The following is a 23,797-nucleotide window of genomic DNA, read 5'->3' as shown; positions in this document are numbered from 1 at the left end:
GGTCTGGACAGGGCTAATACAGACTGCAGCTGCCACTCACTTCCTGCTGTGTGGCTATACCTAAAGCAGGCCGACAGGAGTAGCACCAGGAAGTGCAGCTGACACTGACACCTCCTCGGCCAGCCACTGCACTGTATGGACAACGGTGGCCTCTCTTCTTCACCCACCGGCACACTGTGACAGGTCTGTAGTGGCGGTAGATGGGGCTGTCTCTGCTGGATGGGGCTGTCTCTGCTGGACGGGCTGTCTCTTGCTGGACGGGCTGTTTCATTGCTGGACGGGCTGTCTCTTTGCTGGGTGATCTGTCTCTTTGCTGGATGGGCTGTCTCTTTGCTGGACAAGCTGTCTCTTTGCTGGATGGACTGTCTCTTTGCTGGATGGCTGTTTCTTTGCTAAATGGGCTGTCTCTTTGCTGGATGAGCTGTCTCTGCTGGGCTGGCTGTTTCTTTGCTGGACTGGCTGTCTCTTTGCTGGACTGGGCTGTCTCTTTGATGGACTGGGCTGTCTCTTTGCTGGATGGGCTGTCTCTTTGCTAGACGGTGAAGTCTCTTTGCTCAGTTGGGTCCAGCAAAGACAGATCCCAATCCAGCAAAGAGACAGCCCAGTCCAAGAAAGGACATCCCCATCCAGCAAAGAGACATCTCATCTTTGCTTTATATTTTCTATGTTTTTAAGAGCACTGTGTTGCGTTAGGGGTGCTGTGTTATGTAAAGGGGTGCTGTGTTATGTTAAGGTACACTGTGTTGTGTTAGGGGTGCTGTGTTGTGTTAAGGGGTGCTGTGTTGTGTTAGGAGATGCTGTGTTTTGTTAAAGGGCACTGTGATGTAAATGGGGGCAGTGATGTGAAGGGAAAACAGGACACTGTGGGACTTCTTTAAAGAGGGGACTGTGATTTAGAGGGGACTACAGTGTGAAAAGTATGCTAAAGATCATAATGTACTGGAGGACTGTGTTGTGTTATATCGCTAACAAGATTTGGAAGTCTGCTGGAAGGAAAGTTTGCTAACCGGACCTCCATAAATTTTAATTCAAGATCCCTGGTATAAAGGATCACACCCAAGTTAAAAATAATGATAAATAAAAAGCAAAAACACTAATTTGTGGGTGAAAGACCCACAATATGAAGTCCCACAGAGAACAAAACTGGTTTTGTTCTCTGTGGGACTTCTTATTGTGGGTCTTTCACCCACAAATTAGTGTTTTTGCTATATATTCTATTGGTCCTGCTGACACCACCATTAATTCTGGTGAGTCAGCTATATTATTTATATAATATTTTGGCAGTGGATCCCGATCTTGCTTTTATTATTTTTGTATAAACGAAAAGCAATTAACTCTTTTGAAGAAAGGGACTTACACTCCGTAATGTCCCTATTTTCTGAGACCTCACCTTTTCAACCTCCCTGTGTTGTTATCTGGGGTAATACTGCTTCACACTTTGTGTTTCTATCTTACACTGTGTTTATGTTGTATCTGATATGTATATTTATTTGATATATGTACAAAATTATTTATCTATAATTTAATTATTTTGATGATTGCTAGTTCATTGCTTTTCATTTATCTGTATTTTGTAGGAATATTGTTGTATCCTCCACTTAATGCAATCTATGCTCTATTGTTGTATCCTCCACTTAATGCAATCCATGCTCTAATGTGAGCTACAGATGCAACTGTGGCACACGTGGGAAATGCCGGCCAATAACATGGTCCAGCAAGCAGCCTTTTTTGAAACAGATGGGGTGAGTGCGGGGCAGATTTTCTATGCTGGCTGCTCTGAATCAGCCATGATTGAGAGGGCAGAGACAGGTGAGGAGTGCCTAAAGTTAAAGCTTTAATGAGATGCTAGGGATATCTTGATACCCTAATGTGAGCTATATGTACTGCTGTGCTTATATGATTCATTTTCTTGCACAGGTGAGAAATACCATCCAATTCTTGTGGCCTGCAGCCTGCCTTTTTTGAGACTGGTTTGTCACTTATTTGGAAGAGCACAATCCTGGTAAGCAATGAGACATTGTAATACCTGTTGAATTTTGTCCAGTATCGTCTTGAAAAGCTACTAAATCTGCAACCGGGGTAATTGTCATTTTACTAAAGCCATTACTCCAATCCCCAAAGACTGGGTTGTCCTTGGACTCAGAGTCCCTGTGGCACACAAAGAATTAAGTCTCATGATTAACTGAGGACTCTTAATGGGTCATAAGTAGAGTGCAGTAATGTGGAAAAAGCAGATGAAGAAGAAACAATGTGCCCTACAACCCCAGTAGAATATCGCTGTTTATGCAAGACTCTATCTCTCTAACATCAGGAAACATTAGATTAAAGGTTCATTGCAACTCCATTACACTTCAAAAGGAGAATGTTTTTGCTGCAACAAATGTAAGTCAGGCAGCCATTTGTTAAACATTGGTGAAAAGATGGGGACAAAAACAGAGTTAATTATAGTGAATAATTATGTTTCTTTCTTTATTCTCCCTGAGAATGCAATAAGAGAACTGTTTGATCACTAGGAGCAATACCACTACTTTAGTTCTTGCTTCTTTTTCTGTAGGTTTTTCTAAAAAGCTACAGACACAGGATAACATTGCCAGCACAATATATTACAAGTTGTGACCACAGTAATTCCTCGCATATTTGTGGTCTGTATAATTGTTTTGAAATTAGAAAAAAAATGTCCTTATATGTCTATAAAAGGGAAACACTTCATTAAAAGATTAAAAATGAACATATGGAGTGCTGGCAACAGATTTAGGGTAACTGGTCTAAGATATTTTAAACAGGATTGGAGCTCAGTTTTCACTACACACACATCATTGAAAACTATTAGAAAACACATCTTTTAAAAATACTATACTTTATTTTACTAATAAATGTTGCTGCCTTATAATGGAGCTGATAGATGACTTCCTTTGTTTTTATTACTGGCTTTTTCCACTTGTGCCCTGGAACCAGCAGCCCTGAGGCATGTCATGTGTACTGTAGGACAAATGATATATTCATTCATATTCCCCAGCTGTCCTTCTATAATCCTCTCTGTGGTTTACTGGTGATACTGGTGAGGTTATGGATCATTGTTATTATATATAATATGTGTACATTTATTTTTGCAGCTTGCATTCATTCATTAATGGGTTCCTGATGAAACGCAACAGCAAAACATGTTGAAACTACCAATGATGATCGTGTATGCACAGGAATTATGGCAGATGAAACTTAGAAATAATGCATTAAATGTGTTTGTTTTGGGGTGCAAATTTATCATGCTTATCCAATTATCATTGGTTTTAGCAAAGTCTGAGTTGTAAATTCAACTATATGTAATAAATGTGATTTTATGTAATACATACAGTTACATCTCAATAAATAAGAATATCATCAAAAAGTTAATTTATTTTAGTAATTCAATTCAAAAAGTGAAACTCATATTGTATAGATTCATTACACACAGAGTGATATATTTCAAGCATTTCTTTCTTTTAATTTTGATGATTATGGCTTACAGCTAGTGAAAACCCAAAACTCAATATCTCAGAAAATTAGAATTTTACGAAAGACCAATAAAAAAAGGATTTTTAATAGAGAAATGTTGATTTACTGAAAAGTATGTCCATGTATAGTGTAGTATGCACCAGGGGCGGACTGACCATTAGAGCACTCAGGCACCGCCCGAGGGCCCAGGGTCAGTAGGGGGCCCCATGAAATGCCCCTGGTACCTTTTTATAGGCTTTTTGGGGTGTGCTTTGTGTGTGGGCAAGGACACAGGGGCCCCATGATCCCCTATTGCCCGGGGGCCCCATGAGTTGTCAGTCCTCCCCTGGTATGCACTCAATACTTGGTCAGGGCTCTTTTTTCATGAATTACTGCATCAATGCGGCATGGCATGGAAGTGATCAGCCTGTAGCACTGCTGTGGTGTTATGGAAGCCCAGGTTGCTTTGATAGTGGTCTTCTTCTTGTCTGCATTGTTGGGTCTGGTGTCTCTCATCTTCCTCTTGACAATACCACACAGATTCTCTATGGGTTTAGGTCAGGCGAGTTTGCTGGCCAATAAAGCATAGTGATACCATGATCATTAAACCAGTTATTGGCACTTTTGTCAGTGTGGGCAGTTGCCAAGTCCTGTTGGAAAATGAAATCAGCATCTCCATAAAGCTGGTCAGCAGAGGGAAGTATGAAGTGCTCTAGAATTTCCTGGTAGAGGACTGTGCTGACTTTGGACTTGAAAAAACACAGTAGAACAGCAGGTGACATGGCTCCCCAAATCATCACTGACTATGGAAACTTCACACTGGACCTCATTCAACTTGGATTCTGTGCCCTTTCTCCAGACTTTGGGACTTTGATTTCTAAGTGAAATGAAAAATTTGCTTTCATCCAAAAAGAGGACTTTGGACCACTGAGCAACAGTCCAGTCCTTTTTCTCCTTAGCCCAAGTAAGACGCTTCTGACGTTTTCTCTGGATCAGGAGTGGCTTGGTACAAGGAATGCGACAATTCTAGCCCATGTCCTGGTTACATCTGTGTGTGGTGGCTCTTGAAACACTAACACCAGCCGTAGTCCACTCCTTGTGAAGCTCCCCCAAATTCTTGAATGGCCTTTGCTTCACAATCCAAAAGGGTGCAATAACAATATTTACAGAAAAAGATGTAGCCAATATATATATATATATAAATACAGAGAGCAATACCACAACAGAGAGATAAAGAAAGAAGTTTAGGAAGGTAGAATACTTGCAGAAATCCTGGTTTAATCAGCTTCAAGGATCCTGAGTCAAAAGGGTGCCTTTTCTCCCAAAGTTGGTTCCTGATGTTAAAAGGGAGATCTCTTCAACTTAACCCCTAACTCTCTGCTCCAAGCGTAACAGCCCTTTTCTAGGAACTCAGCAGGGTGTCTCCTTCAAGCAGAGAACCAATCGCCTCATTTGGGGAGGGTGTTGTAGGCGGGGGACTCAGGCTAGAACCAAAATCCCTCACAAGTTATACCAGGGAAATAACCTTCCCTAGGTATATGTAACATTCTATCCATGAGTAGATTAATATGCAAAATCATCTGCTGAACGTCTAGATATCAAACATGGCATAGTTCATTATTTTAGCTAGAACTATATGCTTTCTGCTCTCCTGTAGACTTCAACTAGGGGGTGTAAGATATAAGGCGACTTGTATCAAACTGAGCTATCCGAATATATGCTTTATGTTTATGTAATTATTTCCTACCTTAAGATATAAAATTATATGGAAAAGTGGGTTTTTGAAATGTGAGTCTGTTTTACAGCTAGCTGGAAGGTTTTTGAAGCCCAGTGAAGAACTGGTTTATGGCTTTACAATCCTTTCCAAACAAGAGTCTCACAGACATACTGGGGCCAGGCTAATTGGGGTTTATAACCATGAAGCTCTCCAGCTGGGGCCTGATGCCTTTTGAACTCAGCATACACACACAGAGACCACGTGTCACTCAACAGAGAGGAAGGGGCGATTGGAGGGAGAGAAATATAAGTTGGTGGATCCTTAGCAAGATGGATGTCCATCTCTGTGTGCACGATTGCTACACATAAGTCTACAATATTGAACTTTTTCACAGTACTTTAATTTTCTGAGATACTGAATCTTGGGTTTTCACTAGCTGTAAGCCTTAATCATCAAAATTAAAAGAAAGAAATTCTTGAAATATATCACTCTGTGTGTAATGAATCTATATAATATACACTATATTGACAAAAGTATTGGGATGCCTGCCTTTACATGCACATGAACCTTAATGGCATTCCAGTCTTAATGTGTAGGGTTCAATATTGAGCTGGCCCACCCTTTCCAGCTATAACAGCTATAACAGTTTAAACTCTTCTGGGAAGGCTGTCCACAAGGTTTAGGAGTGTGTCTATGGGAATGTTTGATCATTCTTCCAGAAGCGCATTTGTGAGGTCAGGCACTGATGTCGCACAAGAAGGCCTGGCTCACAGTCTCCACTCTAATTCATCCCACAGGTGTTCTATCTGGTTGAGGTCAGGACTCTGTGCAGGCCAGTCAAGTTCCTCCACCCCAAATGCACTCATCCATGTCTTTATGGACCTTGCTTTGTTCACTGGTGCGCAGTTATGTTGGAACAGGAAGGGGCCATCCTCTAACTGTTCGCAGAAAGTTGGAGGCATGAAATTATCCAAAATGTCTTGTTATGCTGATGCCTTAAGAGTTCCCTTCACTGGAACTAAGGGGTCAAGCCCAACCCCTGAAAACAACCCCACATCATAATCCCCCCTCCACCAAACTTTACACTTGGCACAATGCAGTCAGGCAAGTACCGTTCTCCTGTCGATCGCCAAACCCAGACACGTCCATCAGATTGCCAGAGACGCATGATTTGTCACTCCAGAGAACACGTCTCCACTGCTCTAGGGTCCAGTGGCAGTGTGCTTTACACCACTGCATCCAACGCTTTGCATTGCACTTGGTGATATAAGGCTTGGATGAAGCTGCTTGGCCATGGAAACCCATTTCATGAAGCTCTCTACTCACTGTTGTTGTGATAATCTGAAGGCACACAAAGTTTGAGATCTTTAGCTATTAACTCTGCTGACAGTTGGCGACTTCTGTGTACTGTACACTTCAGCATGCGCCGACCCCGCTCTGTCATTTTACGTGGGCTACCATTTTGTGGCTGAGTTGCTGTTGTTCCCAGTTGCTTCCACTTTGTTATAATACCACTAACAGTTGACCGTGGAATATTTAGTAGCAAGGAAATTTCACGGATGGACTTATTGCACAGGTAGCAACCTATCACTGTACAATGCTTGAATTCAGTGAGCTCCTGAAAGTGACCCATTGTTTCATAAATGTTTATAGAAGCAGTCTGCATGCCTAGGTGATTGATTGTATACACCTGTAGCCATGGAGGTGATTGGAACACCTGAATCCAATGATTTGAAGGGGTGTTCCAATAGTTTTGGCAATATAGTGTATGTGTTTCACTTTTTGAATTGAATTACTGAAATAAATTCACTTTTTGATGGTATTCTAATTTATTGAGATGCACCTGTATATTTGTGTTGTAGATTTTGGCACCTAAAAATTCCCATTTATTAGTATTTTTGAGTTTCTGATAAATTTATAAATAGGGGATGTGGTTCCGGAATTTGTCCCTTCCTCGTCCGCTGTGAAACTAACTCTCTGTGATTTAGTCACAAACAATTGAAAGCCTGGCTTTGTTTCCTGTTAGACTCAGCAAATAGAAAAGAGTTCATTCTCTTTGACGCCATGATCATTTAACAAGGCTGCGTTAAAAATAGAAATATACAAAACAAAATGGGGAGTTTTAAAATGAACCTCTTCTTTACTTATACCAAATAAAAGATTTGCTTTAGAGAAAGGACCACAAATGTGTTTGCCTTCTCCATGTGCTCCCCTACATAATCTATTGTCAGAATGCCTAAAATATCAACTTTCTGAGAATGTTGAAAATTACACGAGGCTGAGCATGTTCCTCTACAAACCAGGGTGAAAGTAACCAGCCTTGGTGATTGGCTGCTTAGGCACAGATAGGTGGATTATGAGATGCCAGCAAATTTTCACACATTTCACCATACTCAGAAGTACTAGTATCCATCACACAGTACAGTGGATTTTGGTCCACTGAGATAAGTTTTGCTTCCCTAATAGCAAGTGATGATATATGGGCTATAGTAAGGTCCCATATACGTCATGGTGGGTTTTATTTTAGAGGGGTTGGTTTGTACTGTGGTATGCTTTTATCTTTATTTTTGTATGTAATAAAGAGGTGTTTTTGTCTTTTTGGCTGTGAGTTAAGTAACTTTTGACATACTTAATTTTCTGTTTACATTATATCCTCCATCTATTTAGTGGTGGTTTGACTTTTTTTTGGTCTATATAGTTTTGAGTCACTGTAGACTCAAAAGACTGTAGTATTAAATAAAAAAGGGGGTTTGTAGGCCCTTCCAGTTTTTTTTTTGGTTCTTGGGTGGTAATGCAGGGGTTCAGGGCAGTGGACAAATGCTGAAGAATAAGTAGTACTTGATAAAGGCATCTCCTGTAAAGCAAACCTTTTACTATAACTAGTATGAACAGGTTTGCTGTAATACTTTCTATGGACATTTTGTTATTGAATCAGTTGTAATAGGTACTAATGATACTATTTTTTAGAGTTTACCTGCTCCCTGTAGGTCATTCCATATAAATAGGGGCTTCTCAGTGCACCAAAGAGTACTTGGGATAACTGTGAACATGTGATTGTTGCTCTGCCGGTTGGCCTTCAATGTGGGAACCCAGTCAAGTATCCAAGGGATCTGGATCTACATAGACTTTTGCTAACATCTGCTGGACTCTGTGTGGATAACTTATGCCAAATCAGGTATTACTGCCTTATGGGCATCTAGAGAACTCTGTACAGGAATGTATTCAGAGTCATCTTGGATGAACTGTTCCTGTGTTGCCCTTAACTAGGTATAGTACTTTCTGTTGTATATCTACTTTGCCTAGTCTGAAGACTGTCGAAGGGGTGCAAGCATGGCAAATCAAAAGAACATTGCTTACATCAGTGGACTAGAGAGTTAGAGATGATACAATACATTAAGTCCAGCATAGAGGTTGCTGTCTAGTATAGGCTATATTGCTTTTGCTATGGACAACTGTAGTTGTATTTGCTAAATGCAGCCAACCAGAAGGAAACGGGTGACAGGCAAGGGTTATGGCCACTCTGGTAGTGAAGGGGTGTTGTGCTTGGCCCCTTCACTAGCATTCAGATCCCCTCATATAGAGACCAACCTTGCAGTGCCTAGGGACTTAGCTGGGAGCCAAGGGAGAGGGAAATCTAGAGGGGCCCCTGAGAAGAGAACAAAAATGTAATTACATTAACGTGCGTTTCCTGTTTCCAATAGCAACAGTTAGACATGTCAGTGGAGTGAGGTGACAGGAATTGCTGTGTTGGTGGAGAAGAGTACAAGCTCCTCAGTATCAGTTCCTAAGTACTGCATACTTGGGGAAGTGGTGTTCGCTAACCGTAGCTGTGTCTAGAGTGCTTAGTATCAACAGTGTAACAAGTTGGCCACGGGTTACAAGACAGTTAACCATGTTAGTTGATGCTCACTTTTAAGTCTGGATGTGTGCCTTAATATTGATTTCACATGACTGCAAACTCCTGCCCAGTGTTTAGGTGTTAGCAAGTGCAGTTCCTTAGTGTTCACGCCCACACATGTATTGAATGTATCTTTCTGAAAATCAGGAATTTTCTAAAATATGTGAATGTGTAAAGTCAGGGACTAATCTGGAAATCAAAATCAAAAATTTCCAGGGACAAATAATCAATACATAGAACTGTCCCTGCAAAACACCTATTTTGCATTCATTGTTCAAAGTACAACTTTCTGATATTGAAACCAGTGATAAGCAGTTGCCTTCAGAAATAAAGAAGCAGATACTGAAATGAGCATAGAATAATATATATTCTTAGATTTTTTTCAATAAATAATCAATAGCATACACAGCAATAATTTCAAAGAAGCAAGAAGACAAAATTATCATACTTAAATAAACTAAGTTTCATTTCACAGAATAGACACTGAAGGCTAAGGGAGCCCTAATAATGAAGATTCAGAAAAATCAGATGTATCTGGAGCAGAAGGAAAAGTAATCCTGGTAAAGCTGGCAGAATGTGAGATAAAAGTATGTGTATGCATTAAGAATATAGGATGCAGTTCTGTGTATATAAGCACAGATTTAATTATTCACTGTGAAAGCAGCCATTTGGTGTGTTGGCCATATTTACAGAAGGAAATAGTAACATCACAATGGCTTTTGCAATATTGTACATATTTATAAGCTGCTGACTTATCAATTTTTAAGCTACATTCCAAGCAGGGTCTGTTTTATTTAAGTTTATGTCTGGGTGAAATTTATAGTATAGGGATCCACAAGTAAGAGAATTCATCCGGTCTACAGAAGGACGTAGGTGATACTTTGCCACTATGGCTCATGCCCCCTTCTTTGAGGCCCATTTCCTCCTACATTCCTATTAGTTGCTCAGCACCAAGGCAGAAAATGGAACCACTGAACCTGCATCTGGAGCTGTCAGAAGAGAAGGGCGCATGAGGTATGCCATGGTTACACACAGCGAGCCCTTCCCTTACCTACTTTCACTTCCCAACTTCCGCTGCCAGTCACCTGTTTGACTGCAAAGACCACATGGACATTATAAACTTGCATCTAACTTCTTTGATACAACTGGGAGAAGGACATAAGGGCAACAGGGGGCATCTTGCTATGATGAAATGGCCCATACTAATAAACCAGGAAAAAATCCCCTTTGTCCCCTCTATGTTGGAATAATTTTCCTTATTTCAAAAAATTCATAATTTAGCAAAATCACTTTCCCATGTCTGTGAGCAGCTGAGTGAAGATTGTATACACAGATGGAATCTGCTTATTGTTTAACATCTGGAGGAAGAAGATAATTTATACAAATGGAATCTGACAAGATATATAATGCCTGGGACAACATATCTTCAGCAAAGTGGAGAGAACAGATTTTAAAGACCATGATCAATAGCTTGGGGGTCATGGAATTAAAAAAGGTGTTTTCCGGTTTCAATTAAATTTTACATTCACTCCAGCTGCCACCCCCCCTGTAACCTGCATCTGTGATGACTAGAGGACACCTGTAAACATGATGAATATAAATGATCTGCAGACCAAGAATTACTCTTGGTTTAAAGCTGTATTAAACTCCAAAGCAGAAAATGTTTGTATTGAAACGTAACAATCCTTAGATGTGGTAGCTGCATAGTTCACTTTTCAGGCTTTTTTCCTTTATTTTTACCTGGTGACCTGGCCAGTAAGTCTGTTATTTTTCATCATCCTTTAACAAACCAAGCTGTCCAGACAAAGTGGCACTTAAAGTGTTGGGACAAACCATTTGACACTAGCAGGGGTGCTTACAATGGTCATCTTTTGTTCATTTATGTAAAACCTTTATCCCAAAAATGGTTGCTGTAACTGCTTAAAGTGGAACTATGCTTACCTTGAATCCAGGGTTGCATGTCCCCAGAACTCCCCACTGGCCACTGACATCTTTGGGTGGCTAGCTTCCGGGTCTTGATCACCGGCCGCTGTTATTGACTGGGCTACGATGATGTAACTTCTGTGTATGCATAGAGAGAGGAAGGGATATGTGTATGCATGGGAGTTCCATCAGATTCGGCATTGTCAAATTTATGCAGTGGGCTGCACTTGTGCAGCTTACTGTACAGGGCAGACAGGCAAATAAGTAGCTTTAATGCAGAATAGATAAAACATGTCTCTTCTGCATTAAAAATCCTGCCTGTATTCCAATATTCTTTCCTAGCCTAAAGTTCCACTTTAAAAAGTGTTAGCTGGAGTTCAGCTTTAACATGTTAGTCAAGTTTAAATCTGTTAGACCATCGAACACTACCCTCTCCCCAAATTGACAATGCCGCTGTCCAAAGGTGTCTCAGTTGCTCTTCCATTGGAGAGGAGATGCCCGAAGACAGGAAGTGTGTTATTGGCCACATTACCAGGTAAAAATTAAGTAAAAAAAAATAATAAAAAGAATGCAGGTGCTACATTAAAGGATTAGTAAGCTGCAATATATTATTTTTTTTTGTTTTTGGGTTTAATACCACTTTAAAATGGTTCTACAGGCTGAAGGTGTGCAGCTCCCCCCTCAGCCCCTCTAATACTTACCTGAGCCCGATGTCGATCCAGCGATGTACATGAGATCAGCTACTGTCCCCCGTCTCTCCTTCCTCATTGGCTGTGACAAAGTAGTGGGAGCCATTGGCTCCCGATGCTGTCACTCACAACCAGTGAGAAGGGAGCTGGGGCAAGACTGAGCCCTGCTCTGTGTGTCCCATAGACACACAGAGGCAGCTCAAGAGCACGCATGAGTGCTCCCAGAGCAAGCAGCTTGCTCTGAAGGCATTCGGCAAAAGGGAGAGGCCAGAGGTGCCGGCGGAGTACCTGAGAAGAGGAGGATCAGGGCTGCTGTGTGAAAACCATTGCACAGAGCAGGTAAGTATGATGTGTTTATTGTTTTAAAGGAAAAGCAATTGAGCAACAGAACAACTTTAAGGAGGGACAACCCCTCAAAAGTATCACAAGGAGAGTCTGGAATTTATCACATCCCTGAAAAGACCTTCCATCTACTATTCCACTGACAAAGTGCTTTTGGTAAGGTACATTTAAAATGGAAAAGAGACACTGTATCCTGAATATACATGTAGCTTTAAAATACATAACTTGTGGAAGGAATGTTAGCAGAAGGTTAGTCCTTGGGTACGTTCAGGGGCGGACTCAAAACTCATGGGGCCCCTGGGCAATAGGGGATCATGGGGCCCCTGTGTCCTTGTCCAAACTCAAAAAAGCCTATGAAAAAGGTACCAGGGGCATCTCATGGGGCCTCCTACTAACCCCGGGCCCTTGGGCAGTGCCCGAGTTTCCAAATGGTGAGTCCGCCCGTGGGTACGTTATATAAATACAGGAGAACAGACTATATGAAACATTCTGTGTCCTCCATTGCTCAGACACTTTCTGCTCTCTTCTTTAAATAAATACCACCGCATTAAAGTTAATCTGATCTAGCATAAAACATTCACATAGTAAAAACACTGTTGAAGTGCAGTAACCTTGTGGTGCTTGCAAGTACCTGTATTAGTTTCCAAATTGAGTCTTGTGAAGAAACTTTGGAGGCTCTGCACATGACAACTCAACTACCCTCAAACCTAAATCAATCCTTACTTCTCCAAATGCTGAACTCCTCCATTGCCATTCAGCTGTCAAATGCCAGAATCGCAGTTGCTTACTGATGTTCTGGCATCTTATAGCAGTGAGAATCATAGAGACAGATCTAAAGCAAGACTTATCCTAGAGGCTCTATATATATATAGCCTTGGACTTGGATACAGTTTCTCTACAATGATCAATTTGAAAACTAGCATAATTTGAAAGAACCACAAGGTGTCTTTATCTCGGAACTTTTACCTTAGAAAACTTTTAGTCCAGATTAGGTTCACTTTAAAGAATTTTATGGATCTTCCAAAAATATAAGAAATATAAAAAACCTCCAAAAGATTTTAACCTGTCTGCTGGCCGCAGCTTTCTGGATCTGTAGATCCACGGGAACCTGCTGAGATTGCCTTTTAATCCCTTTGAATATAACCAATATTACATTTAACATACTTTATGCCTTCCAAGAAATATAGATAAGAGTCAGAACTTTGTTCTGCAGTTGCTTACATGAGGGTTGTGGGAGTTAGAGAAATCCCACCACACACATCTATGGAAATAATATTGGAGGTTTTCATCATCTTTGGAAACAACCTTTAAATCTAAAAGAGCAACGATCTTATATACTCTGTAACATCCAATCAGATTTTTTAGTTGGTTAGTTAGGCAGCTATAGCTGTTATCTGATTGGCTTTTTAGCACATGACATCAGCTTGTAACACTTTATTAATCAAGCTAAACTACGAATTTACATACAAATGTGATGTGAACATGCTAATTACCAACATAATTATCACAAACACAAATCTAATTATATGCAGTATCACATAACCATTTCATTAAAAATAACACAATACATTAAACAGCAGCAGAATAATTCATGAGAGACATGGATTTTCCAACATACTAATATGTGTTTTTTTCCCTAGGTAGATAAGATGCATAGTCCTTTATTACAATAAGCTGCATGCATAAGCTGCTGTGTGATTACTACACATAATGACATGAGCGCAATTCTAAGACCAGCTAGATCTTGTATGTACCAATAAGCATACAATGGCTCACAGTGGATTCTGCAAGAGTGTACTGATATATATATATATATATATATATATATATATATGTAGGCCTGTATGTAATGAAGTGCAGTGTTGATTATGATGGCTAGGTTTCTATGCATCTACTGAGTTATCTGCTGGAAATACATGCATTCAATCAAAATGTTCCATGAGCAGCTTTGGCAAGTCCTGGTCTGCAGTCAGAGTCAAATTTCTTGAGGATATTTGTTGGCAGTAGCCAGAAGGGTCAGAATAATTAGAAAATTACAGAGTGCCCATCCCAGTAACCTCAGACGTCAGCCTGGAAAGACAAAAGTAGAGGAAACAGAAAAAGGAAGAAGAATTTTGTGACGGAAATGTCAATGCATTTAGGGAAAAGATGATATAGCAAAAGAAATATAAAATACCAACCCTATGTCATAAAAAATAATAAACAGAATAGTGATATATGTAAAGTAAAATCAAGCTATTAACATCTTTTAAATCCATACTGGTACCAAATAGGCCTGCAACAATTATGATTTCAACAAAGTGGGTATGAGAACATTGGACAATCCACTGAACCATCTATATTGGTAGAAAAACCACTACTTTAAATGAACACAAAAAAGTTGATATCTTTTCACACAGACCTAATTACACAATATAATGAAAGGAAATTATTAAATAATTGGAAATATTGTAGATACATCAAGTGACAAATTTGTTTTTACCAGAATGAGTCTCCAACACAATAACTGAGAATCAATAAAAGCTGCTCTAGAGACTAAAATGAATTAGTTGAAACAGTATCTTTTACTTGGCTATTGGGCAACAATAGAGTAATCATTCTTGAACATGCAGATTATACTGCTGCCTACAAGTAGTTTCAACACTGGCAAACAAAAATGTTAATTGAGACCCTGTATGACCTCACCTCCAACTGTCATGTCTCAGTTCTGTAAGCACGTAATACATAAGCCCCATAACACAGTGGGGTGGGACCTATCTCCCTCAACTGACTTCAATAAAAAGATTTTACGGTACAAAAATATGTCTAAGAGCTTTATCAGTATCCAATCATCTGAAGGTAGTAGTCTATAATCCAGAAATTATGAGTATCCTGTATGTGTTCTGTACTGTACAATTACAATTTGTTTTTTCTTTATAGTCCATTGAGGGACACAGGATAGTAGTAATTCTTGGACATATGGGAAATTCAAAAACAATCCAGCTGAGGGGTTGGCAAAAGCCACTGAAATATCCTAGAACTGTAGATATTTTACAGGAAACAATGCCTAAACAAAGTTTTGATGGAGAAGAGTGTACCAAATATATAGATGGTTAGAATTCAAGGTAATGATATGGATGATCAATCTGTGATCAGAGCAGGGCAGATATACCCCGAAGGTGAAACAAGAACCTAAGGAATCAATATGCCTCAACCAAAAATGTGGAGGGCAACCAATTGTTCACCTTAAGAGCTTGAACAGGTGCATAACTTAACTGTTGATTGCAGGGAAAGAGATATCCACATATTGAGGATGTCATCTGAGTGGATAAACAGTTAAAGATAGAACTATGGAAGTATCTCAAAAATTGCTGGGATACAAGAGAATAAGAGATCCAACAGGACAACAAGCAGTCTCCCACACAGAAAAGTGAGAGTGTGCATTCATGCAGAGAATTCAGCAAATGATACCAAGTATTTTTGGCCTTGAGATCTGACACCTGAGTTAGAAGTAAATTGTGAATGTCTACTAGGTACTGCTGAATCAAATTAAGAATAGGGTTGTTGTGCAAGATGTAAAGACCTTCTGAGTTGAGGTAGATGTATACTCCAAACACCAAAGGTATTGGGAATGAAATTGCGAAGGACAAAACCAAATCTATCCTTAAAGGGTTGTAAAGTAAATGTTCCTTTAAAGAGTCCTCAGCGTGCCAGGCACGAAGCCAAAGCACTCTACACATGTGGACAGACATTATGCCTGTAAAGCCTTTTATTCTGAATGAGAGCTACTAATAGGGTTCTCTCACACACATAAAAGTGGAGACACTGTGGAGGGTTCTGTTGTGGAATGTACTGGAGTTCACTTACAACCCATAAGTAGTATCCCCTGAGCAGATTAATGTATTATTTCAGAAATGAATAATACAGGATTTAAAAGATCTTAAATGGATATTAAAAGCCTTTTTGAAGTATGCAAGGTCTTATCTTTAACCTGTGGAACTGAACAAGACTCAAGGGAGAATGACCATTTAGAAATTGCCCCGATGAACATTATCAACAACAGAGTAGTATGGGCTGAGGTCAGCAAGACAGTCCTCTGTGTGTCCTTAAAAAGACATGTTGTTCCATGTAGTGGAGAACAAAACAACTATCTCCAGAATAGACCTGAAAAGCAGGAGCCACAATAAAGTATATAGTCCATAGGGCGATCCTGCTGGACCCAGACCTCTGTTGCTGCTAAGATAGTCCCAGAATGGATAACAGGGATTGGAAAGCCAAAAAAACACACTGGGGCCGCTCTTCATAGAGTTGGAAGCAAAACTCTAGTGTAGAAAAACATGAAAAGAAGGCACTTTTAAGTGTAGTATTGGCTGTTTTATTCACATAAAGTCAAAATATGACAGGCTTATCATAGCAATATCAACGGATCTTCCTGGTAGTGTGGAATAGAGGCTGTCTGGCAATTCAGCAGCAGCGTGACCCGTGAAACGCAGAAATGTCAGAGCTAAGATGGGTGTCACACTTCCGGGGGTGGCGTGGAATGCATACGCCAGAAGTGATGTAAGATGGGGCGGTAACGCATTTCGGAGCATGCGTAGAGGGCTCCTTCATCAGATCTCTGATCAGCCATCGGAGCTAAAATGGCTGTCACACTTCCAGGGGTGGCATGGAACGCATACACCGGAAGTGACGTAAGATGTGGATAGTAACGCATTTGGAGCATGCGCAGAGGGCCTCTGATCTGATGAAGGAGCCCTCTGCGCATGCTCCAAAATGTGTTACTGCCCCCATCTTAAGTCACTTCCAGCATATGCATTCCACACCACCCCCAGAGTGTGACAGCCATCTTAGCTCTGACATCCCTACATTCCATGGGTCACGTTGCCATTGGACGGCCGGACAGCCCCTATCCCACACTACCAGGAAGACCGGTAAATATTGGTATGATGATCCTGTCATATTTTGATGATGTCAGCAATCAGTTCCCTCAGCCTTAACCATCAGAGATCCAAGAACTGATAGCAGGAAAATTTAAAAAGTGAGCAACTATGCTAACTTTGAGGCAACTCTCAGTGCTTCAATCCCACCTTCCTTACTCACTGCATGAGTCCTTAGAGATGTGGTCACAGATGACACCATGCCACGGCTCTGAAACTGGAAATCACTTTGCAGACAACATAATATACCAAAGTTTGGGATGTGTCATAAGCAGAGCCCAGTGGCCGAAGATCAAATTCCACATGCTGACAGTGCAAAGGGATTGAGATATGCTGAAATAGTTTAGTCCAGGTTTCTTTACTTACCAAGTTTGTCTACAGGCTGCACCATGGCTCTGGACCTGTTGAACTGCAGCTAACTAACACAGTACACAGAGGTATGGAAAGTGCCACAATGTAGAGCCCAGAGTGTGAAGGTCACATTCCAGGCTAGCCCACAATGTACTAGGCAAGAAGGGTGCCAATAAAGCTTCCAAAGCTAGGCCAGAGGAAATACTTATATCAGGGGTGCCAAAATGGCAGCCATCCAGCTGTTGGGGAACTACAAGTCCCATGAAGCATTGCAAGGCTGAAAGTTACAAGCATGACTCCCACCAGCAGGGGCATGATAGTATTTGTAGTTCCACAACAGCTGGAGGGCTGCCAGTTTGACACCCATGACCTATATGCTTAATCCCAAAGGTTCTACTCACAAGGAAAGCCTTTGGCTTTGGACCTGAAAAGCACTCAGCAGCTAACAGATAACAGTATATGAAGGTCTGGAAGGTACAAGAAGCAGAGCAGAGTGCCAAAAGGTCACATTCCAGGCTATGTGAGTATATGCAGATAGAATTGGAGTTATCAAAGAAAAAATTATCCACAGTGTTTAAAATAACTTGATTGAAGAGAAAATTCCTAGTAAATAATACAGTTATAATTTTCCACAACAGATCTGAGGAAAAGACGTCCAACCTTCTAGGACAATAACAAAAACTGAGGAATGATGGTAGGGGCTGGGGTTATATGCAGGCTGGCGATCTGTTTACCAATGTCTAAACCTCCAGTAGGCGCCAATTTACCCATACTTCCAAGAATTACTACAATCATGTGTAAGGCTGCTGTTAGAGACCACAAGGCCCCATACAGCCAACCGGGCAGGGACCCCCCCCCCAAAAAACCTCACAGCTAACTATGTTTCAGTTATGAATTAACACAGTACGTGATCAGTACCGATCACTCACTGTGTTCATTCAGGACAGAAAAGGATGGTAAATGTGACATATTTACCGGACTCTTCCCCCACTCTCCATCCTGAAGGATCCTATTGTGAGAGGAGGGAAGCTTGCAGTACTGTGGGAGTGGTGGCACACGAGGGGGGGGGGGGAGGGGGGATGGGTAGCAGCAGGAAATGTATGGTTCACAGGGAGGGTGATGGGTGTAGCAGGGAGAGGGCAATTACTGGAACTGATCCCCTGCATGGCTCTCTCTGCACCAGCTGAAAGCCAGCTGAAGGTAGAGGAGAGGAAGCCAGCTTTCAGCTGTTGCAGTGAGAGCCATAAAGGGGATTGGTTCCAGTAATTGCCCCCCTGCTGTGCCGATCACCCTCACTGCCCACATCCGATTCACCCAGCTGTCTGGGTCCCCCTGCTGGCCTGGGCCCTGTACTGGAGGACTGATTGTACCCCTTTATGCACGGCCCTGTATGTGTTCCTCAATAAATGGTAAAATAAATATTTTAGCTTTCCTCCTAACCTTTTTTGATTAAAAAAAGGACACTTTTCTTATTTTTATAGTTAAAACTAAATGGCATATCAGCATTCCTATTTGCCCATTTAGCTTTAAGTGAAAACCATATATCAAAACAATAAGCAGATCCAGAGATACAGGCAGTTAAACAGCACCACTGATCATTTGGGAAAAAACCTGACAAGCTGGTTGTAAGTCAATAGATAGGTCGCTTTGTGTACAACCATCTAGCCCAGGGGTGGGCAAACTTTTTGACTTGAGGGCCGCAATGGGTTCATATATTGGACCCGGGGGCCAGACCAAGAGTAGATGAATGATGTGTATGTGTCATCCATAGTAAGTATAGTAATATTCCCCCATAGTAAGCATAGTAATTCATCCCCCATATAGTAATTCATCCCCCATAGTAATTCATCCCCCATAGTAATTCATCCCCCATATAGTAATTCATCCCCCATAGTAATTCATCCCCCATAGTAATTCATCCCCCATATAGTAATTCATCCCCCCTATAGTAATTCATCCCCCATATAGTAATTCATCCCCCATAGTAATTCATCCCCCCTATAGTAATTCATCCCCCACATAGTAATTCACCCCCCCTATAGTAATTCATCCCCCATATAGTAATTCATGCCCCATATTAATTCATCCCCCATAGTAATTCATCCCCCATATAGTAATTCATCCCCCATAGTAATTCATCCCCCATATAGTAATTCATCCCCCATATAGTAATTCATTCCCCATATTAATTCATCCCCCATATTAAGTCCCCAAGTCCCCCCTGTGTCAATTCACTTACCTTTGCTCCGCGCGTTCCTCTCGCCGTGTTCCCGCGCCGTTCCGGTGTAGCATGAAAATCTGTCTCCTATGAGGATCTGTCCCCCCTCGACGTATCTGCGCATGTGCCAGTTTCAGGCATTAGCAGCCGATCGGCGATCTCCGGCACATGCGCAGATACGTCGAGGGGGACAGATCCTCATAGGAGACAGATTTTCATGCTACACCGGTCTTCAGGGCGGACTGTGAGAGGAGCCTAGCGGGAGCCTAGCTCCGCGAGCCGGATTAAAAGGTCGGCCGGGCCGTATACGGCCCGCGGGCCATAGTTTGCCCATTGCTGATCTAGCCCATACATGGATCAAAATTTCGCTGGACCCTCCTAAACCGGCCAAAGTTCGATCCATGTATGACCAGCTTTAGTGTGTTCAATTTAGCTGTGTGTGTATTAGAAAATATAATTCTGTGCATTTGGGATCTGATGACCAACTTTAAAAGCAGCTAAATGCAAACGTGGCTAAACTCACTTTAAAGCAGGACCATATGACATGAAAAGCAAGCATAAAGTTGTTTATAGTACTTCCCAGATAACTTCAGCCTTTGGAAGGGTTTAGCATGTCCTAGGCTATACAAAATTAAGAAAAAAAAGTTTTGGCTTTAGATATACTTTAAACGTGGCTCTTTAGCCTGACACTTTTTAAGTTCAGTGACAGAAAAATTTTAGGTTTTTGGTTTATTTTCAAACATCAAAAAACACAGACCTGGGTTCTCAGCCCTTAAACCTAATGCACCTGATTCAGTATTGCTTTGATCTGAAGTTTGTACAGCTACATAAAGAATAACCAAAAACATGGGGGAGTGCAATAGGCAAGTACAACAAACGCTCTTCTGCATTTGTCACTTTAAGTTAATAATTGTTAAAAAAATTTAAATAAAGAATAAAAATATAAATTGAAATAATAATTTTTTCCTATCAGCCGCTTTTGTGTTCTCTTCTGGTAATAGTTAAAACTATGACAGTCACAGAATTATGCTATTTGGTTCATAAAGTACTTGAGTTTCATTAACATTTGAATTTATGCCAAGCTGACTATGATATGTCTGGATACAGAGACTATGTGGTTAGCCGTAGCCAAGCACAGATTGTTTGGAAAATGAGATAACACAGAAAGAACTGCTGAAGATTTTATTAATCTTACTGCAAAAATATTTGGATTTAATTAGACAGGTTAAATATGAGGACATGCCTGCCAAAAGGCCGTGGCTTTGTCCTGCAGTATCTCATCCACATACAGCCATCCATGGACTGAACTGATTCATAAAACATCATTTGAACGTATAAAAACAACTTTTTTGTTTAGATTATAGTAAATATCTGAGAACAGTAATTTTGGTACTTTTTTTGCCTTATTCTAACATAGAAAACAAACCATTAAAAAATAACTTATGTGTTAAAAGAGTCTAGCGCCACCCAACCTTCTCTCACCCATGCAGTATGTGGAGCTCCAGAATGTGTGCCTCATTAGGAGAAAAGTGGTAGACGTGTGATTCATTTTGTTACGAAACAAAATTTGGACAAAGTTTTCATTATTTAGAGATTCGATGTATCTGAATTTCCAAATCACAATAGTAAGAAATTTCAATGAATCCTAAATAAATTATAAGGAAACAAATTTGAAAAGGTATTCAAATTCAAAAACGAATTTGAATATGAATTGGAATTCGAAAATGAATTACAAACAGTAAGGTATAAAAGTGAAATAAGATTATGATTCCTACTTAGGCTGCTGAACAGAATAGTATAGAACAGAATGAAACAGAATAGAAAATAAAGGAACAGAATAGAAAAGAACAGAACAGCATAGAATAAAAACAAACAGAATAGAAAATAACCTTATGGTATGGGATCTGAGTTGAGTTTAGGGCTCCATCTTCCTGAGGAGACAATTGTACTGCCAGGAACATCAGGTGCACAGACATACTGGGGGTGTGTGTCTGTCTGTACTGCCAGGCTAATACTTGGAGATACAGTTGCTACAGGAGCAGTTTGTGGTCACTGTTGTGTTCTGACCTGAGAGGCTACATTCCAATAGGCTGAGAGCCAGTGTAGCCCCAGTTTGGGCGCTTTATAGGATGGAGACTGTAGTTTTGGCTTTGACACTTCGTGGTGCTTAAACCCAGCATGGGAAATGCAAGTGTAAGAAACTTTATTTTTCAATAAAACTAGGCGAAGAACACACTTAAAGTGGTTGTAAAGGCTCAAGTTTTTTTACCTTCATGCATTCTATGCATGAAGGTAAAAAACCTTCTGTATATTTCTCCTCGCATTTGGCAAGCTCCCCCCAGTCACCTCAATACTTACCTGAGCCTCATTGAGATCCAGTGATGTGAATGACAGCCTCGGCTGTCACGGGTCTCTGCCTCCTCATTGGCAGAGACAGCAAGCGGGAGACAATGAGGAGAGAGGGGGGCCAAGCCGTGGCGTTACGTCACCGTCTGCTCGTGACTTCATCTGGGACGTCACGATGAAGTCACGAGCAGACGGTGACGTAACGCGTAGGTACGCGAGTCCGTAGTTCCGGTGTGTGGTGACGCATTTCCGGCGTGAGACGCCATCTTGCTACACCCAAGAGGTCCCATTCGCATGCAGTACACCCACACATCAGTGAGGAGGGAAGATTGTCTGCAATGTGAGTGTTATCCTTTTTTACTCTTTGAAAATAAAACAAGTGGATTTAATACTACACTTAGAGAGTATTTCTTTGGCTCACTGGATTGGTGAGCTATTACTCTTCAGGACTGCCCTGACTGAATAGGGGCTCTTTGGAACCCTGCTGAGGAGATCCAGGGAAGGAAGGAAGCTGCTGGCCTTGACAAAATAAGGATCCAGGTGATCCTGCAAGCCTGTTGGCCCTTCGGGGTCAGTAGGAGGAGGTGAGGGGGCAATTTAGCCATTTACGGAAGGAGTTTGGCACAGTCACGGTTTTATTCATTATCACAGCTGCACGTCGCATGAATATATATATTTTTCTTTTCACCGAAAGGACATTGTTCTTTATTTATACACATATGTGGTTTTATTTGTGTGGCACTTTGTGAGCACTGCTAAAGTTTTTTTCCTTATTGGACAATTTTTTTGAAGCAATATTTTTTGAAGCAATATTTATTAAATGTATGCACATTATGTTTATGGTCATGGTTTGGCACTTAATTTTTTATTTTTTAAGGGTTGGCACTAATATATATCACTGTTGATTTTTTTTGTCATTTGTATTATTCTTGAGTTGTAGTTGTTTTGAGCGCTGCACTACTTTTTTACAATTTACCCAAACTACTATTGCATCATGTGATGCCATCTGAATATAACAAATGCATTCGCTAAACATTTTTTTTATTTTTTGTCATTCATTTCTGTGTCCATTCGGCAATTCAGATACATCCAAATCTCCGAAAATGAAATTTTTATCCGAAAAACAAATCAAAATGAAACAACTCGCACATGTCTACAATCAATCACTGTTCCACAAACCTGGAGTTGCAGGATATGCAGTGGTATGCACTGACCTGGCGTTTATGAGGTACTGAGCGAGGCTGATGTTAGCTGGGCTCCCAGTGATGGTGATCTGGCGCTCTGCTGACCCCTCCATGGCGCTGGCAATTTTGATTTGTGCTCCAGACATCTGTCGAATTTCATTGATTTTGGTCCCTTGGCGTCCGATGATGCAACCTATTAGCTGGAAAATGAGAACATTGAAACAAGATTTGGGTAAAACAATCTTCAAACTTTGTAATATTATGTGAAGCATATATGTTTAAAAATATTAGCTTAGTTCAGTGTGAAGCTAGATGAATAAAGGTAATTTTCTGTTTAAATTGGAATTTCATGTTTGTCAGTTCTCTGTAAGGTAAACCAGAAGACCTGCTTCATCATCTACACACTGGGGTTGATTTACTAAAACTGCATAGTGCAAAATCTGGTGCACTAGTGCATGGTAGCCAAACAGCTTCTAACTGTAGCCTGTTCAATTAGGCTTTAACAATGAAACCTGGAAGCTGACTGGTTTTTATGCAAAGCTGCACAAGATTTTGGACTCTCCGGCTTTAGTAAATCAACCCAACTGTCCCTTTAGTCCACAGTTATTTGTGTATCTATGGGGGTATAAATTCAACAGAAATCAAATGTAGAATCCCACACTGTAATCCAACAACCAATTATATAAAAACACAAATATGATACATCAATTATTGCATACTGTAAGTTTACTATATTACTCTA

General features: G+C 40.7%; 1 protein-coding gene across 3 annotated transcripts in view; it reads right to left on the bottom strand.

Annotated features, from left to right (window-relative positions):
* Positions 1-9,434: 9,434 nt before the first annotated feature.
* The window catches only part of PCBP3 (poly(rC) binding protein 3), a 99,523-nt gene continuing 85,160 nt past the window's right edge, over positions 9,435-23,797 (bottom strand). For all 3 annotated transcript variants that reach the window (XM_089680862.1, XM_089680863.1, XM_089680864.1), the window contains 2 exons: positions 23,086-23,255; positions 9,435-14,110 (listed from right to left, as the gene is read on the bottom strand). In XM_089680862.1, the coding sequence (XP_089536988.1) occupies positions 14,074-14,110; positions 23,086-23,255 (207 nt within the window). In that variant the 3' untranslated portion in view covers positions 9,435-14,073. The remainder of the gene's footprint in view (positions 14,111-23,085; positions 23,256-23,797) is intronic.

This window comes from Staurois parvus, unplaced genomic scaffold, assembly GCF_062004578.1.
Source record: "Staurois parvus isolate SC_StPar_1 unplaced genomic scaffold, SC_StPar_1.0 ptg000251l, whole genome shotgun sequence".
NCBI classification, from domain to species: domain Eukaryota; kingdom Metazoa; phylum Chordata; class Amphibia; order Anura; family Ranidae; genus Staurois; species Staurois parvus.
Note: the sequence above shows the minus strand (reverse complement) of the source record. Positions and strands in the feature narration are given on the sequence as shown.